The sequence below is a fragment of the Gallus gallus genome, chromosome 21, assembly GCF_016699485.2.
Source record: "Gallus gallus isolate bGalGal1 chromosome 21, bGalGal1.mat.broiler.GRCg7b, whole genome shotgun sequence".
Taxonomy (NCBI): Eukaryota; Metazoa; Chordata; class Aves; order Galliformes; family Phasianidae; genus Gallus; species Gallus gallus.
Window position 1 is genome coordinate 199,209 of NC_052552.1, and position 11,417 is coordinate 210,625.

General features: G+C 44.7%; 2 protein-coding genes across 31 annotated transcripts in view; one reads left to right on the plus strand and one right to left on the minus strand.

Moving 5' to 3' along the window:
* MRPS16 (mitochondrial ribosomal protein S16) lies at positions 1-3,516 on the plus strand. Of its 5 annotated transcripts, none has more exon segments than NM_001278026.1 (4): positions 1-109; positions 178-438; positions 504-656; positions 2,772-3,516. In NM_001278026.1, coding segments are annotated over 3 exon segments (411 nt in total). In that variant the 5' UTR covers positions 1-96; the 3' UTR covers positions 641-656; positions 2,772-3,516.
* The window catches only part of SLC45A1 (solute carrier family 45, member 1), a 37,384-nt gene continuing 28,246 nt past the window's right edge, over positions 2,280-11,417 (minus strand). For 23 of the 26 annotated variants that reach the window (XM_015296985.4, XM_046903201.1, XM_025142719.3 and 20 more), the window contains 7 exons: positions 10,982-11,074; positions 10,337-10,561; positions 8,591-9,330; positions 7,248-7,401; positions 6,186-6,362; positions 5,503-5,708; positions 2,280-5,436 (listed from right to left, as the gene is read on the minus strand). In XM_015296985.4, coding sequence (XP_015152471.1) covers positions 5,155-5,436; positions 5,503-5,708; positions 6,186-6,362; positions 7,248-7,401; positions 8,591-9,330; positions 10,337-10,561; positions 10,982-11,074 — 1,877 coding nt within the window. In that variant the 3' untranslated portion in view covers positions 2,280-5,154. Of the gene's footprint in view, positions 5,437-5,502; positions 5,709-6,185; positions 6,363-7,247; positions 7,402-8,590; positions 9,331-10,336; positions 10,562-10,658; positions 10,829-10,981; positions 11,075-11,417 lie in introns of all 26 variants that reach the window. The other 3 variants (XM_046903207.1, XM_025142720.3, XM_040651249.2) reach the window with 2 other exon arrangements.

Consider the following 11,417-nt stretch of genomic DNA (forward strand, 5'->3'; position numbering starts at 1 on the left):
GTGAGGGCGGCGTTGCGCGGGGAGTGCCGGTCGTTTCCCGTCGCACCGGAAATACGCAATCGTTTCGCGACCGCAGGAAGAGCAACAGCCGCCGCCATGGTGCAGCTCGGTGAGTGACCGCGGGCGCAGCCTGCTGGGCTGGGAGCGGCCCCTGACCGCCTCGCGCTCTCTCCGCAGGTAGCGCTCTTCTGAAAGGCTATCGAGGCGGACACGTCGTGATCCGTTTCGCCCTCGGCGGCTGCACCAACCGGCCCTTCTACCGCATCGTAGCGGCGCACAGCAAGCGCGCCCGAGACGGGAAATACCTGGAGCAGCTCGGCTGCCTCGACCCGCTGCCCAACGCCCACGGCGAGAAGGTGGCGGGGCTCAACCTGGAGCGGCTGCGGCACTGGCTGGGCTGCGGCGCGCAGCTGTCGCGGCCTGCCGAGAAGCTCCTGGGTAGGTGCGGGGCGGTGGAAGGGCCCGCGGAGTTGGTTCGCGTCGCTCAGCGCTCCTTGTTGCAGGTCTGGCGGGGTTTTTACCACTTCACCCCATGACGATAACCAACGCCGAGAGGCTCCGGCGGCGGCGGCGGCGAGCGCAGGAGTCCGATGCGCCCCCTGCGGAGGGCGGCTCGCAGGAGCCCAGCGCTGCGGTCTGAGGGGCCCGTCTGTACAGTGAGTGCCCTCCATGCATAAGACGGCATTAAAGCGTGATCTGTGCACTCCTTTCCTGTGCTGCTCTCTCTTGACTCGGCTGTGAAAAGTGACAGCCAACTTGACACGCAGCAGCTATGATGGGACACTCCCAGCTATCATGTAGCGCAAAACCAGGCCAGGAGGCACACTGAGCTTTTCCTAAAGGCACGAGCAGCTTTCCTTTGCTTGCAGCGCTTCTCATGTTTGATTCCTTGGCTCTGATACAGCGTTAGCAAACAGTTTGCTGATCCGCGAGCATAGGCAAATAAATGAACTGCATCTGCATTTCTGTTTTAGTTTCCACACAGCAGTCCTGAACTCATTTGTTCTCTTAGCACAGGTTTCTGTCTCTGAAGACAGCTTAAGAGGGAGGATGTTTTTAGCAGAAGGACAGATGTGCGCCTCACTGCATTAGCACACTGCTGACTTTCTCCAAAGGAAGTACTGACAGGCTGATAACAGCAAAATCCATGCTTGAAGAAAGCTACACATTTAAACATGAACCTTTAGCATAGTTATTCATAGCAGCATTTGATAACAAATGCTGTCAAACCTTCATCACCAGTTTGGTAAACATTACTCAAACAAAAACCTGAGTTTTCACTCTTAGGCTGTGATTTCCTGTTTGCTGCTTCATTTGTTGTCCTTTGTCCAAGGAAACTACTGGATTCCTAGGAAAAAAGAGAAAGTTACATACACCTTATATACACGGCAAATACTGCTTCATCTCCATAGCTGACTTCTCAGTCTGCTGCTTCAGGGTACTGAAGTTTACATATGTATTTTGTGTATGAACTAGTCTAACTAACACTGCATACTTCCTTCCTGCCCCTGGAGTACAACATGTTGCATAAAAGAGGCAGACTGACAAAGATGCCTCCTTTATATTTTCTGTCAGTTGTTGGCACTATTTGGGCAGACGTCAATGAAAACATTCCTGGCTGAAAAGGTTCAGGTTAACTGAAGCACTGTGTCTTGCAACAGACATTTTCAGTTTAGGTAAGTGGGTGCACGAGCTCTCTCCTGGCATTTCTACTCCAGAATCATACAATTCAAGATATTTACTGTAATCTGTGCAACCCACTGTGTGATGTTAAAGCACCAGCTCCTCAGAAGTCTCTCTCTAAGGCAATCTCCCAGTCTGAGGGAGGGAAGAGAATTTAAGAAAGCCACCTCAGACCTGAGGACAATTTCTTCTTTTTTCTTTTCCAATAAAAAGTGCATCTCTGATTTAGTACATGATGATTACTTACGTGTTAGTAGAAAACTGTTTAAAGTAACTCTTCAAGCAGTTCCCAGAGGCTTTGGGGTGTTTGGGTTTTTGGTGTCATTCTGGGGGCTGAGGGAGTGTTGGTTCTTCTTACAGTCCACTTTTTTTTCCTCCTGAAAAACGTCGTCTTTATTCTGAGATCCAGCAGAAGCTTCAGAGTTGTTCAGTTCTCTTTTGAGGCATGGCACAAATTGAGTGAACTACAGATACACTGAAATGGTTACATCTAGCTTAATTACAAACATGAGACAATTCATTAGATACTTCTTCCTCCCTCTCCCCATTTTCCCTTCTGTACATGTCCTATATAGATATGAGCACCCACAAATCACTTGCATTAAGCAACCATTAATTTTTATTAAGTCATTATCATTAAACTTTATACAGTCTAAACTATGGCACAGCGTGATATCGGTTTCCTGCCTCAACTCTTCCCTCTCACTTCTAACCAGTAGCCCACAGATTTAGACAGACAATTTGAAGAGCCTGCATTCCAAAAGGTAAACATTGTATTGCAGCTCACAGCTCAGCAGTGACCACACAGTAATTTCTGTAAAATACAACATGTATGATAAAGGAGGAGAATAAGCAAAAAACAAAAGAGAAAGTACTTTAAGTTGTTTTTATGGATTTAATGCAACTTCCAAGGAATTCTGCATCATGGTGACTCACTGGACACCAACAATATCACTAAAAACCCAAATTAAGACACTGATATTGAGTTTAAAATAGAAATTGTAATATATATTCGATTGTGCAATGCATTTCAGCATAGCAGTAGTTTTATAACTATATGTAAATGTATTTCCTACTCTTATTTACAGAGGGAAGGAGTGACAAACGTGACCAAATATAATCATAGAATATCCCAAGTTGGAAGAAACCTCACAAGGATACTTGAGTCCAACCCCCAGCTCTGCACAGCACCACCTGAAATTCAAACCCCATGTCTGAGAGCATTGTCCAAATGCTTCTTGAACTCTGGCAGCTTGGGACTGCAGCCACTGCTCTGAGGAGCCTGTTCCAGTGCTGGAAAATACACTGATATGCACTTATTGACACATGGCTTGATAAATACATTGATTTAATCTTTTTTCCTGTTTTTTTTTTGTTGTTGTTGTTTGTTTGTTTCTTAAGATCCTTGTCTTCAACAAAATCACCTGAAATCCCAGCTATGTAGAAAAGGAAAATGTTTACAGTTCACTCAGTGCAACAATACTGTCTACAAAACTTAAAAGGAGAAAACATTTGGAGAACGAAATACCCCTTCAGTAGGAACAAAACAATCATTTGAGTTCATAAATTTGCCAAGACAAAGAATTAAAGGTTACACAGCAGACCAAAAAAATTCCAGAGTCATCTCTTTAGATTGCTGGAAATCAGGCACTCAGAAGTGCCAAATGTGCTGCTCATACACCAGGTCCAGTTTCATCCCAAACATTCTTGGATGTCCCATAATGAAAGCTACATGACACAGGTATTCCTGCAGGTGTGACAGTGGGCCATGCTTTGTAAGCCAGAACAGATGCAATCAAGATGAACAGCAATCTGACACCCCTTGGTCTCTGAATGCTTGGCTTCGTAACTTGAGAAGTGTTCCTCCAGGGAAATAAATACCAAATAGCACAAAGCTTGCTTCTCACGAAAAAAAGTGGGGAACTGATAATAAAAACGAAAGGTTCTTACACACTGTACATTATGTTTTAAGCACTATAGTACACCACGACAGCTAGAGATTATGCAAGTTATTTCATCTTGATATTGCACATCACTCATAAAAATAAACTTAGGTGAACAGTCAAGAAAAACTCATTGAAAAAGGAGTGCACCTCCAGAAAAACTGCTGCTTCTGTCCCTACTAGATAAGAACAAAGAGAGCCTCTAAAGGGATGCCATGCACAGTACTCCTAAGCAATAAAATGCCCTCAGCCATCGGAAGCCTTTGCACCCTACTTGAATATGAACGCAGACTGGCAAGAATCCTATAAATGGTTCTAACTTACTTGTTTCAATTTCTGTTCTTCAATTTAAAGACTCCAGAGATTACCTGTGAATTGTGTAAGACTTCAGGCATTTACTACCTTCCAAAGCCAGAATAATTAAGAACTTCCACAGGTAACAAGACACCACCAGTCCAAGTAGTAAGTCTTAGTAATTTCAGAGGTATACAGGTGTAGCTCTAGCTGACAAATCACTGATCCCTAAGCAGATTTTAAAACATCAAAAGTTACAGCTGGGTGAAAAATAAGGATGATGTGCTAGTGGCTTTTGGCTTTCACATAAATGATTTCTCTTATATCCTTAACCTAATTGTGAGAATAAACTTCCACCTAAAGAAACCTGGCTCACAAAAAACCCTCCTACCCATCCTGCCAACTCAACATAAGCCATTATAGTGTCAGTTAAAAGTCTAACGTAGGAGTATGCACAGATCAGAAACCATCACTGTGGACCACAGGCACAAGTTACAGAGCAGGGTTTGGAGCCAGTTCCATCCCACAGCAGTTTCTTGGAGCAGTTCTCCTGGCTGGAGCTCTGTACACATGGAAGCCCAGCCACAGGCCTTCACAGAGTACTTGCATTATGCTCCGAAGTTCCGAGAAGCACACACAGCCAGGTCTAACATGGGCAGAAGGTGAGACCCACACGTTGCACTCACTGTTCCCTGAGGTCCTGCAGGATTTGTAGCCCTCAACAATCAAGGGCCAGGCAATTTCTACTCACAAAGCTGGTAGCACACCACAGCCCTAGTCCTCCCACAGCAATGGAGCCCCACAGCTCACTGCCACCCAGGTCATTGGGATCCACCTGCCCAAGCACTGGTCTTCTCGGTCCCCCATCTCAGGCCAAGAAACACTGTCCCCCCCCTGAGGGAAAAATGGCACTGTATAGCAGTTGGAGGAAAGGTCCCACACTACCACCAATGCTTCCCACAGCTGTGACCACAAGTCCTAGAAACATAGATCAGCCTTTAGCAACTTGGGAAAGACGCATGGTGTCAGGCACTGCCCTCCTGCAGGCAGGGGGAAGTTCAGCAAAACTGGCACACACCTTTCTGTGGTTTCCCGTGCCCACTGCCAGCACAGTCACCCACAGCCCACCTCCAGTCGCTACCATCCTAAGGGCACGAGCCCACCTTACCACAATGGTTGAGGACAAGAATGGTGCAAGTGAGGTAGCCAAGGCTGCAGCAGCTTCTCCTATTTATTAGTCCTGCACACAGGGCAGGAGCGGGCTCTGTTCCTCGGTGGGTGGCAGCTCCTCAGTGGACAGGGTTGGCTCATAGATGACACAGAGGGAGGAGAAGAGGCAGCCCAGGAAGGACACCAGGCTGGCAAAGTACATGGTGCCGCTGGCACTGCCCACAGCTGTTGTCAGTGGCCCCATGGCCAGGGCCACCAGGATCTGCGCCAAGAAGTACTGGCAGCTGAGTAGGGAGATATCAACACCCATCCCACGCCGTGTTCCCTCTGTGTGCGAGCCTGCAAACTGCAGGGAACACAGTGTGAGAAGGTGTCACCAGGAGCCCCACTCCCCACCCTGCCTGGGGCTCACCTCACAGCTCTGGTAGTAGTCGCAGAGTAGAGAGTAGGGCAGCGTGCAGAGTGTGGCAAAGAGAATGCCATAGGTTGTGCACAGTGACAGTACTATGTAGATATTTCTGGAGAGCGTGGCCAGCCCTGTGCCCAGCCCAAAGGCCAAATACGCAATGAAGTACAGTGTCCGTGTGCTGAACCGCTCCTCCAGCTTCTCCAGAGCAGCTGCAAGACAACAATGTGGAAATTTGCAACGAACTATGCCTGTAGTTAGCAGGACTCCACAGCTCAGCAGCAACCATCACAACTTTGCATAATGGTGGCTTGCCATGCAAGCATAACAGCAGTGTTGGTGGAACACTGTGGTGTAATGCACCATCAGAGGAGCATGGGCACCAAACACCACTGCACCCAAACTATATCTTTACTGGCTGCATGTATTTCTGGATTCAACATACATTCAAAGTGTCACTCGTGAAAGGAACCATGTTCTAACAGAAATACATTATCACTGGACTGCTGCCCTCCTATGCTGTTTGAGTAGGCTACACTAAGTAGCCCAGATAACATGGTGATAACTCTGCTTCAGCTATCATGCCACATGGCAGGCTATGTGCAACATAAAACCAGAGTTGTTACTGCAATAATACCACTTAAGGAACAGGTACATCTTTCTGATAGGAATATCTAGGATGACAGTACCTGAATAGAAAGCAGCACTGAATGCATAGATGCACATTCCCCAGCAGCCCATGGTGACCCCAGCGTTGTACTTCTGATACTCATCTGAGTTGTGAGGGGCTTTTGGATTCCCTTCAAACACTACTTCTCCCATGAAGTCAGTGTAGAAGAGCAACATCCCCTCAAATGAGAGCCATCCTGAAAGAAGCCAGAAGTAATCCATTAGGACTGCAGATTATCATTTTCCTCCTGTAAGCTATGAATACTGCAATAGAAATTACAACTGAAAACAGATCATGCAATGTATTACAGCGTTTAGCCACATTTATCTGAGGCTGCTGCTCGCTGTGCATTATGCTGTTTGTCAAAGATGCTCATGATTTTAACTATCAAGATTTATCCTTTGAATTCACATATGGAATCCTATAGGCTTAATGCTGGCCACGGGCCACTGGTTTAGCAAGAGAAATCAATTATAGCCTGAACTGCCTGGCCAAGTTCCACACAGTCGCTTGGTATTGGTAGTCAGATATTAGCTCCAAATGCTGCTGTCCTCCTGCATTTAGTTACAAGCACTCCTGTAGCATTGCATTCTATGCACTCACACAGCCTGCTCTGTTGCCCCTATATAAATGGTGTCATAGGGAGAAAACTGAATGCTCATCTCAAGTGTAAGCAGGGAAATACAAACAGTCTTGTGGAATTCTGCTCAGTAACTTCAGTTTCAAAGCATTAAAAAAAACACGTTGTTAGTATTTGAAGTTCTTAGTTCAGTGCTGTTACTTGTTCTAGCACAAACACTCCATCTTACAGATGCACTAATCTAAACCAAAGCTACTCCTTTTCTAAGCATGTAGGTTTTACAGTTCCAGGGTTTTTTTTTTTAATCATTGTTTTTTCCCCCCTCAACATTCTAAGAAAATAAATAACAGAAAGTACCTTATTGGTGAGCGTATATGGAACAAATTGTGTTCTCTTTGGTTCACAGCCATTGCAGCAATAAAATACTTACAAAGAAACACACTACATAGACCACTTTCACCATGAGACCATGGTGAAAACAAGAACAAACGTTCTCATTACCTAGAAAGTGGTTGATGCAGAGGTTACGAAGAGCCCTGGGCATGTGGCAGATGGTTGAACAAAGAAGTCGCATGGAGAGTGGTTGCTCGGAGGTCTCACCTGATCCATTCAGCTCACTCTCATACTTAACACCATCCAGCAGGATATTAGCAACCTGCAACATAAGAACTTCCAGGTCAACAAACATTAAGAATAATCCAAATGACCTCTGAGCAAACCTGTGCAATATTATGCATCTATCTAATGATCTGAAGGTTAAACTCTGCTGCTCAGTTGTTCATCTGGGGATTAAGAACAGTGTATTCAGCTAACAATGTCTGCAAATTCAGCCTTAGAACAAGTGTTAAATGGCAGCACTGTGCTACAGCTTTCGGTGTACTTGAAACGGTACTTTGCACTGTTCCAGACTATTTGGCAAGCATGTTCAGATGCTAGCATAGGGAAAGCATACATTTCATTTCTGTTAACATAAGCTGTACCCACAGTCAGATGAATTCAGTCCCTGAAGTTTAAGAGATGGTGAAGGAAAAGTGGACAGTTCTAACGGAAACACACTGTCATTGCTCACTGCCTTCAGTGGCTGATTTCTACAGTGCACATAAAATCCTGACCCTAACAAAGTCTGCTCTCACAAACTGAAATGTACAGCAACAAACAAAAATAAACCAAGCAAAACCAAAAATAAACAAACAAAAGAAACCAAACCAAACCTCTCCCCCCTCCCTCCAAAAAGGAAAAGAAAAGAAAAACTAAACAGAAGACAGTTTACCTCATCCTGGATCATAAAAAAATGGGTCAGCATACAGAGGTCTCAGACATTCCAAGTAATCACCAACAGTGGGAGGTGAGGTCAGAGTCTTATCCCTGGGTAAAGAAAACCTCACCTCCCTGATGAAACCAGATGCAATGACTGCCATAACGAGAAGCTCATGGGAGATTCCTATCCCTGGCCCTATCTTGCAGGTATTTCTGTGGAAAGGGAAGATACAGGCTCAATAAAAATGTGTCCTTCTCTGCTCTCACATGGTAGCTTCCTAAGTGGTGAAGGAGAGCTAAAAATGCCAACCTGACTTTCACACATGGCCTGGAGAGGAGGGGAACGCTTCCATATCTGCTCTCTTAACGAAGGCAGATGACAGACTGCGAACGAATCGTAATTCATATCCTATCCACTATTTTTCCGAAGTCATTGCAGGTATTCTGTTCCCCCAATGACTTTTATAAGCAAACTGTCACGAGCAGTTTTTACAAATGAATTTATGCACTAAACATTAAAAAAAAGACACAAAGATTAAACGAATGCTTGCGTTTACATGGTCATATAATTGATTTTCTGCCCTTACCTGTTGGCTGAAAGTTACATTTCTTCTTCTGCTACTTTCTGGACAATGTCCTGTTACAATATCTGGAATGGCCAAGCTCTGAGGTCTTTTCAGGATGCCTGATGACCGTGGCTTTATTGCATCCAGGGAGCCCACCCTCAGTGCCTCTCCGTCAGGCCCTGGAATTATGCTCCTCTCCCCTTGCTCCAGAATTCCATTTTCTTGTTGGTAACAACCATCTGGCACCCGAGGAAAGCTGACACTGACAGGCTGCCTGGGCAAGCTAGCTGGAAGTGCTAAGTAACTACTGTGCCCACCTGTAAAACAGTCTATAAGCACACTATCAATATTTGAAGTCCCAAATGATGATGCAAATTCGTTAATTCCTGTCAAGGAATTGTCTCTGCTGACAAAACTGCCATACTTGGGTGTGAGCGGGCTGAGGGGAGAAACAGGGCTTGTAAAACTTGCATATAAGTGATCTGAGTTGCGAGAAGCAAAGTTTTCATTTACACCCTCTTCAAAGAAGAGAGGTGGAGAAGGAGGGAGAGGAAGACTTGGACTCTTCATCACCTTTTTCTTCCTGCTAAAGGACCCTAGGGGTCTTTCTGGAATGCTAATCAGAGTCAGCACAGTAGTGATAGTCAGTATTATTGATGTGAAGACATAGATGACACGCAGTTGCCCTCCCACAGCTTTTCCAAAACTGGTTTTATCCCAATGTATTCCTCCAATAACATAACCAAAGCCACCTCCAAGACCTGGTGGAAAAACAGAGCTGAGATTACCTTCCCTAGCCAATCCACAAAGTCAGTAACAGTACAGTACCATTTGTCTAATGATTTATGAGTAAAATCCAACATGCTACCTCTGTTTTACCACTTAATCCCTTTTCAACTCAAATGCAGTAACAAACACACTTATCTGCACCACATGGACAGTCTTTCTGTACAGACAGTGTACAGAAAGAGAAAGGTTAGTGACACAAAAAGCAATGATATAAATAATTTTAAATGCAAGTTTGTCCTCAGCAAAGGAAGAATCACTTTACCCTCAGTAATTTAAGTCTGTAAAATAGAAGTGCTCACCAACCTCCTGGCAAGGCCTTGCAATCAGTCAGCCAGGACTGTTTTCCTGAAAGCTATTTTCTTCATTCACTTCAAACACAGATCTGCCTGTGTCCAAGACAGATCTAATTACTTCAGAAGTGTAGCAAGCTCATTATTCAGCAGCATGTCAAGTGTACAAAGTGCTACTGCATTACTACAGATAAACAGGAAAATTCTGATGCACCAGCATCACTCTCACTCTTCATACGGTGAAAGCATTATGACATAGTCTTCTTTCTTATGAACGTGTTAAAGAGCACAGAACAATCTCCTGACAGACAGAAAAACTAGACAAGGACACTACAGCAATAAGAGAGCAGAGGGCATGATATAAATGCTTTGTTCTCCAATCAGCAACTAAAAACCCTCATTTCCCACACCTGTGATAAGCTGAACCTCCTGCCTGAAGAGTCATTTTTATAACCCTACAAAAGACACAAGGTATCTTAAGACACAATACAGGACTGTCTTGTTTGACTTTTGACAGCCACAAATGCCTTTTGCAGTAAGCAAAAGTTTGCTTTCAAAGTTGGTTCTCGCTTTCTCAATAGGCATTCAGGTTATGCTTATACAGGAAAAGACCAACAATTTACACTCTGCTTTCTCACAGCAGGGCTTTTTGGACTCACGTCATCCAGGAAGCATCAAGAAAGCATACCTGCTAACAAAGCATGGATATTGAGGCCCCTGTCTTGATCCATTGGGCTACACACATCCATCATGTAGGCGTGGCTGGGATTGTCTGCCGAATCTGCACTGAAGTCCATGAGGACAACACCACAGACTGTAAGAACAATCCCCCATTTGTGATTATTCACAGTGTCAGACAAGGCACTCCCAATATCTCTGCCATTCAGCATAAGCGAGAGCCCAAACAGCGCACCTGGGAATAAGAACAAATTAAATTAGAATCAACCAACCACTTCTAAACAAGAGAAGCTGCATCTTTCCATATTCTCTAAAAGCATTATGCTACTCACACAGCCTTGCAGTATACACTATTGTCCGGTTCATATCATCACAGACTTGGGAATGTGTGTGGCTCACAGGATATACATAATCCTTGCATGCTGTTAAACCTTACAAGTGCCTGGAGTTGTGGCCAGTCAAAGGAGAACGCTCCTGACCTTCAAAACATCACCTCTTCTGACTGTGAGAAGACAGTGGATCTTCAGCTGACAAAGCATCGTCACCTCAGTGAAACTCACCATCTTCTTCAGACCCACAAAACTCAACTTGAGACACCCACAGCTACATATCATAACAGAGAGATGCACCTTACAATCATTTCTACAATACGCACCTACTGCTAAGACCAGAATGAAAGGTCTTCTCCTCCCGAATCTTGATGTGCATCTGTCACTCCAGGCCCCCAGCAAAGGCTGCAGCAGAAACCCTAAAAAAGGAAGTCACCATTACACTGAATTCTTCTACAAGCCTGTTTCACAGGGGGTTTTTAAATGGATAAGTTAGACAGTTAAAGGCAGGACACCACACATAGTGATATCTCCAGTCAATATCAGTCACTCTAAAGTACACAGAGTTTACTGCCTGACATTTTTCACACTGGGGACTGGATAGTGAACCACTGCTCAGCCAGGACTGCTATGACAATGCAATTCACTCTGTCATTAGCACAGTGGAGTTTGACACCAACTGAAAAGAGTACAACAATTTTAAGCTCCTTATCAGCTGTTTCACTTACACCCCTTATACTGGAGATCTTTTACAAAATTAGC

Bases quoted from the DNA above. Each gene is read 5' to 3' on its own strand.
- MRPS16 (XM_040651205.2), top strand. The intron at 439-503 runs GTAGGTGCGGGG...TCCTTGTTGCAG, and splicing joins GCCTGCCGAGAAGCTCCTGG to GTCTGGCGGGGTTTTTACCA.